The sequence below is a fragment of the Lactuca virosa genome, chromosome 9 (genome assembly GCF_052849685.1).
Source record: "Lactuca virosa cultivar CGN04683 chromosome 9, Lactuca_virosa_CGN04683_v6, whole genome shotgun sequence".
Taxonomy (NCBI): domain Eukaryota; kingdom Viridiplantae; phylum Streptophyta; class Magnoliopsida; order Asterales; family Asteraceae; genus Lactuca; species Lactuca virosa.
The window spans coordinates 224,033,346-224,039,679 of record NC_136434.1 but is presented as its reverse complement, the minus strand read 5'-3'; the positions used below and the strand labels follow the sequence as shown (position 1 = coordinate 224,039,679).

The following is a 6,334-nucleotide window of genomic DNA, read 5'->3' as shown; positions in this document are numbered from 1 at the left end:
AATTCCAAAACAATAGATTATAAATCTATAAAATAATCTTTTAAAGATTATCTTCAGCCCAACTAATAGGAAGAATCAAAGAAAACAATGAAGAAAGTATGTTGACCAAGGGGCGGTGGTCAGAGTGTCAAGGATTCTGATGTTTGACTAAAATTCATCATCAAAAACTGAAAAGAGAGAAGCCATCAACAGAAGAAAATATTGTATTTTAATTTTTAAGTGGTGTCTTTATATGATGAAATTAAAGACGAATAAAATTGCGTATGTTATTGAAACTAAAAAAGATTTATAAATGTTTTGTTTGATGAGAATGAAAGAAATATTCCTGATGCAATATGATTCCCTCCATGTTTTTACTTTCATTCCGGTTAAATTTTTTCCTTGGATTGGGATGAAGATTTTCAATATAACCAATTTTAATTTTTTTTTTTTTTTTTTAAGATTTCATGAATTAAATCATAGTTTTTTCTATAAAAAAAACTATATGTTATAATCATATTTGGATTTTAATAAGTTCTACGAGCATTCATTGTTTTTTTCTTATATTAATTACTTGTAATTGGATTATATATGTTCGCCACACAATTTTTGGAAGCTTTTAGTTTTTCCGCTTGTAAGAAAAAGCTCAAAAAATAAAAGTTTATTCATCAGTAGAAATTCCTAGCTTTTATCTTAAACAAAAAACTTCAAATCCATAAATTACTTCTAATCAAACACTCATATACAAATAAAAGTCACATCCACTACCAACTTTCAGCTAGTTTTGTCAACCATTTATAAAATAGAGGAAAAACCCATATACAATATTTACATATACAAAAAATCAATATAAAAATTCATTCCTTTGTCACAAACCAACTAAACATGAAACAATTTCCAGATATTTTTACCAAACATTTTTCCACAAAAAATAATATATATATATATATATATATATATATATATATATATATATATATATATATATATATATATATAAAAGCTTCGACCTAGTTTTACCAAAAATATCCACATCAATAATATATAAATTTCTTAACATTACTTATTTTTATGGAATAATATCCCGTTTCATTACTTTTCATTACCTAGCTCATTTGCCTCATCTATCATCTCATTCCATCCAAAACAAAAACCCTTACAAAATACCTCAAAATCAATCTTCATTACTAACCTATAACGAAGATGATTGCATCAACGACATCATCACAATAGATTCACTATTAACTATTAAGACATTATAAACTCAAGAAAAAAAAACCCATCAACTATTTTGGCAGATTTCATACATCATGATAAGAGAAAATAAACTTTCTCCATCAATACTAAACTACAACAAACTTAAAAGTGTTAGAAGCACAACAACAAACCAAAGAGTCTACAAAAACAAAATAAAAGAAACCTAAAATCACTACCTACATCCAACAATCACAACTCTTTCTTTCAACTTTCAACTTTCAAATTTCAAATTTCAAATTTCAAACTCTCAAATCATCTATCTTTCCTTTCCCCTCGACCCCGTTTCTTGATAAACCTAAACAACCACAAAGATTACTTTTGATCACAAACAAAAAAATAATAATAATAACGAAAAAGGTGGAAGCTTTTTTTTTTACCTGTTTCTCCTCTTCTGTAAGAGTGTTCCATAGAACTTGAATTCTTTTACGGATGACATTTTCTTGACCATGGTACAATGGTTTTAACCTGACATAATGCTCAGTGAAAAACACATCATAGCCACTTGTGTCTACTGCATCTAACTCAGGTGAAGCTTCCCTTAATGCAAGCTGATATTGATACATATTATTATTATGGCTTCCATGAGAACCCACTGAAGCTTCAGATGGAATATGATAAAGAAACCCTGAAAGCTTTTCAGATCCCATTTCTACACTGACAAGATAACCATGTTCAAATCTGTTATCAATTGTCCCAGTTACTTCTCCCCCTACTTCAACAACTCGCCTTCCTACAAAAAAAGAAAAAAAAAAATTAATTATTTTCTTGATTTTTTTTAAGTCAAAAAAATGTTTAATGGGAAAGAAATAAAGATTGAATCTTTCATGGTAACCTGACCAGAAAAGAGATTCTTGAGAGAGCCAGAGACTGAGCCATCTGTGAGCCTGTTTGTAACATCTGTTGGGAATGAAGGGCAGTTTGGTCATAAAGTTTTTATGTTGAATAAATTTGGGAAATTACATAAAAGTTAATATATTTTGGCCATTTATGTGGTAGTGGTTTAACCAATATATTTCAGTTTTTTGTCAACAAAAGCCACACAAATTTTACAATTTTTTCTAGGGTTAATCTCAAAAAAGACCTTATATTTTGTGTTTTTTATGGATTAAACCTCAACATTATTTTTTGCATGACAAAGACCTTGTATTTTTTCATTTTTCCGACCTTACCCTTTTAGTCATTTTTCTAAAAAATTGTAAAATGTGAGGGTTTTTTCGAGAAAACTAAAAAAGTTGAGGGTTTTTTTCGGAAAAAGTTGCAAAGTTGAGGTCTTTTTCGGAAAACATGAAAAAATACAAAGTCTTTTTCAGGCAAAAAAAATTTTTGAGGTTTAATCCGGAAAAAACACAAAATATAAGGTCTTTTTTGATTTTCTATGCTGACATGCTATTAAATTGATCACAATAGAAAACTCTCTCAAAGTTTAGTGGCAAAAGTGAAAATTTTGACACTAAGGGGCTGTTTAATATGCCTCTTACTTAGACCGAGTCAGACTGTTTGATATCACACTTAGAAGCCTCTTACTCAGACTTGGCTCCTCTGAATTGTCAGCCGAGTCTGACTCAGTCAGATCTCTCTGACTCAATCAGCAACTATCAAACAGACCCTAAATTTTATATTGTGACCACTTTAACCTAACGAAATTGAAATACAATACAAAAATGGCCAAAAACACAGTGCCTTTTATCAATTTTACTCAATGATGTAAAAGATGAAGTCATAAAGTATGAAATTTATACCAGGTGGAATTATGGAGGGGGTTTTCTTGCGAAAGTAATAAACTTGTTCAAAATGATAGAGTAAAGAAAGATAGTATTTTCTCAACACAAAAGATGCGTTTGTGATTGTGGGACCAAATTTGAACACAGCCATGACTTCCTTCCATCTTCGGTCACTAACAATCTGTAAATTAAAAGTTATGTCATTTTTGTGATTTATAAAGAAAGAAAAGAAATGTTTTTGTTTTGTGTTTGATATAATGTTTTATTTAAAGGAATACGAATGATTATGATACCTTTTCGATGCCACCTCGTGATGTAACCTCTATAAATAGCCTGTGAAGATCTAAAGACTTCCCTCCAATGATAGGGATCCTAAGCATTTTAATAAAAAGATAAATAACATCTTATGAAATTACCTATATAACCTTTACCAGAATGTGATACACTATTCATAAGGTCAATTCAAGGTATTGTGTTTTGTAGTGAATTGCAGTTTTGGTCCTTATAGTATCAAATAGATAAAATGATAGAAATGGTCCTTGTGTGTAAGACAAATTTAAAGAAATGGTCCATGTCTAACAAAATTACAGAAATGGTCCCTCTTGCTGAAAATATTGTTGTTTTAAACAAACTTGATCCATTTTTATTCTTAATGCATGGTTTAGTTCTAAAATGGAAAAAGTGTAGAAGCATTACAAATTAGGGAACAAAAATGTATGTCTGGATAATCTGTTTCTTTTCTAGGCTAAATAAACCCCTTAATGAGAGTATATGACCATTTTTCCTTATATTTCAACAAACAATTTTATACTATTCATCAATTTTAGGGCGAGAGGAGTTGGGAGAAAAAAGAAGGGCAAATAGGTAAAGTTGATGTCTTAATACATTAAGCCAAGTGTTTTTGGCTTAACCCATGAAGTCATTATATCCCTTGAATTCATAAATTATATCTTTAACTTTGGGTTTTGATAAGTGATTATATATATGACAACTGTGAAGTGTGAAAAAACTATATAGTAGTTCAGGATTGCATGAGTTTTTTCATACATACACAACTTCTTTGATCTCAATCTAGAACACATGCTACATATGATGTGACAAATTAAAACATGAGAAACAGAAAACAGCAACAGAGAAAAAGATAATATTTCTAGAATTTATGGTTTTCTACTACTATTCACTTTCATACTCACTAAAGATAATGGCAATTATAGGATTCGGTGTTCATAAAACCACAGAAACTTAACAAAAACATAATATAACATCATGAAAGACATAAAAAGGAAACTCTAAAAAGAGACTAGCTATTAAAGATCAAGAAAAAGGCATTAGACAGAATATGTAATGAAACATGAAGTTTATTATCAGACCCCATTAGTTTATATAGTCTACCCTACTTAAATTGAGATAAAAGATCGATGCTTTAAACATCAAAACTAATATAGGCTTTGCATTTTGACCAGACTATACATATATTAAATCGGAAGCCACATCACCAACTGATGGGGTAACGGGGTTTTCAAATTCGTCTAACTTTTTCAGGCAATTAAACCTAATTGCGCTAAAACTTCACAGAAATATCTCACAACACTTGAATATCAAGAGCAAAATCAGGTTCGCCTCAATTACATACTTCATAACCCTATCAATTTGGTTTTCCCAAATCCCGACACTAATTTTCCCCAAATTAGAAGGCTTTCTCAATGAAAAAACCCCAACCAGACAAACACAGACACACACATAGTAAGCCATCAAAGCTACAATGAAGATCAAAGATCGAATCTTGAAGATGAGTACTGGGAAAAAGGGTAAAAGTAATTCAAAGAAATCTCGAAACGAAATCAGCAAAAATGCAATTAATAATTAAAAGGAGGTAAACAATAAACAATGTGTTGGTACTTACTTGAACTTGGTACCAAAAAGCGAGTGAAATGTCTGAAGTTTATCCAAGAAAAATTGAGGGTTTTGAGTGATTTCTTCATAAGACGCCTCTGGGGAAGGATATGAAGTCGTGGGTAAACCGTAACCATTGGTAAAGACGGCAGTTTTTGGGCCGTGTGAGAGATGATGAGGGGCCGACATTTTTAATCGGATTCGGAGGTTAAACAAGATTCGATTATATGTGTAATCATACACAATAAGACTAAAAGAGGTGAAGAATTTCGATTAAATGGAAAAATTTAAACGACTGTAGATTTATTTCAGTTTTTTTCATATCACAAGGAAGATGAACTCTTCTTTATTGGATACCGTGATTAATATCCACCCTTTGTCTAATAATGCCATGAAACCTACCTTCTTTAAAAAAATATTTTCTTTTAGTTTTTACATGTAAAAAATAAATTAATTTCTGTTTTTAAATTAAAGATCAAACTTTGCAGAGTCAGAATTGGTTTGAGTACAGTAGACTCATATACCACTTTTAAATAAAACATTAAATTTTGGAGGGTTATTGGTCAAAGCTACCCGTCTTCCCTTATATATTTAGAATATTTAAGGTTTCTTTTCCTTTATTCCGATGTAGACTTTTGATGTGTCCATATTTCTTTTTTATTTTGTTTTTCTTTTTTTTTTTCTTTATGAAAGACGTGAATATATAATATATTTGTTATTTTTTGTTGATGTGCTTTTGAATGGGAATCTTCCTAAAAAAAATTAATTTTTGATCTCATATATTAGAAAGTCATATATTTTTTTTAACATATGTGAATACTTTCCTCTTCAGTACGATTACATTTTCGTGATTTGTTTATATGTTTATAAATAATAAATAATGATTTCCTAATCGTCTTGAATGATTATGGAGGGATTTTTGTATAAACGAGCCATTTCATTGTTAAAATATTGATTAGAAATCAGTTTTAGATACAATTTGTGGAAAATTATCATGGTTTATCAAGAGTAGCTAGTATGCAGTGGTCATGCATTGAAGTGCTATTAGTTGCTATTTCCTATAATTAATCCATGCTGATGTACAACATTTTAGTGATAATTTGATGAGACTTACATACTTGACTTGTGCTTGTAGAACATGTCCTGGAGCTATCTATTAAACAAGGGATAATGACTTAAAAGGGTAACATATTTTTTCATTTGTATATATTTAGTCACTAACTTTTTTTTTTGTCTATATTTGCCCATTGAACTTTTTTTTTGTCTATATCTTACCCTTATGACCGGTTGGTGTGGGTTAATCCGGTTTCCGGCGGCCTTTGCAACACCGGGAAGATTCCGGTCATCTTCTCCGGCAAAAAATTTCAACAAGAACAATATTTTCCTAGAACTTGAATCCAAACACACATCCACACATAAACTCGATTTTGTAACCAAGAACCTCCATATCTGCTATGGTTCGCCGGAAACTCGAAGCAACTCCT

At 30.3% G+C, this 6,334-nt stretch overlaps 1 protein-coding gene across 1 annotated transcript; it reads right to left on the bottom strand.

The window, feature by feature from the left end:
• Nucleotides 1–1,243: 1,243 nt before the first annotated feature.
• Nucleotides 1,244–5,195, bottom strand: LOC145138235 (HMG (high mobility group) box protein with ARID/BRIGHT DNA-binding domain-containing protein). The gene is made up of 6 exons (XM_079072348.1): nt 4,861–5,195; nt 3,251–3,329; nt 2,976–3,138; nt 2,074–2,133; nt 1,614–1,966; nt 1,244–1,531 (listed from the first exon to the last, which is right to left on the bottom strand). Exons 1-6 carry the CDS (start codon nt 5,037–5,039, stop codon nt 1,493–1,495), a joined length of 873 nt encoding a protein of 290 aa, XP_078928474.1. The 5' UTR covers nt 5,040–5,195; the 3' UTR covers nt 1,244–1,492.
• Nucleotides 5,196–6,334: the final 1,139 nt, after the last annotated feature.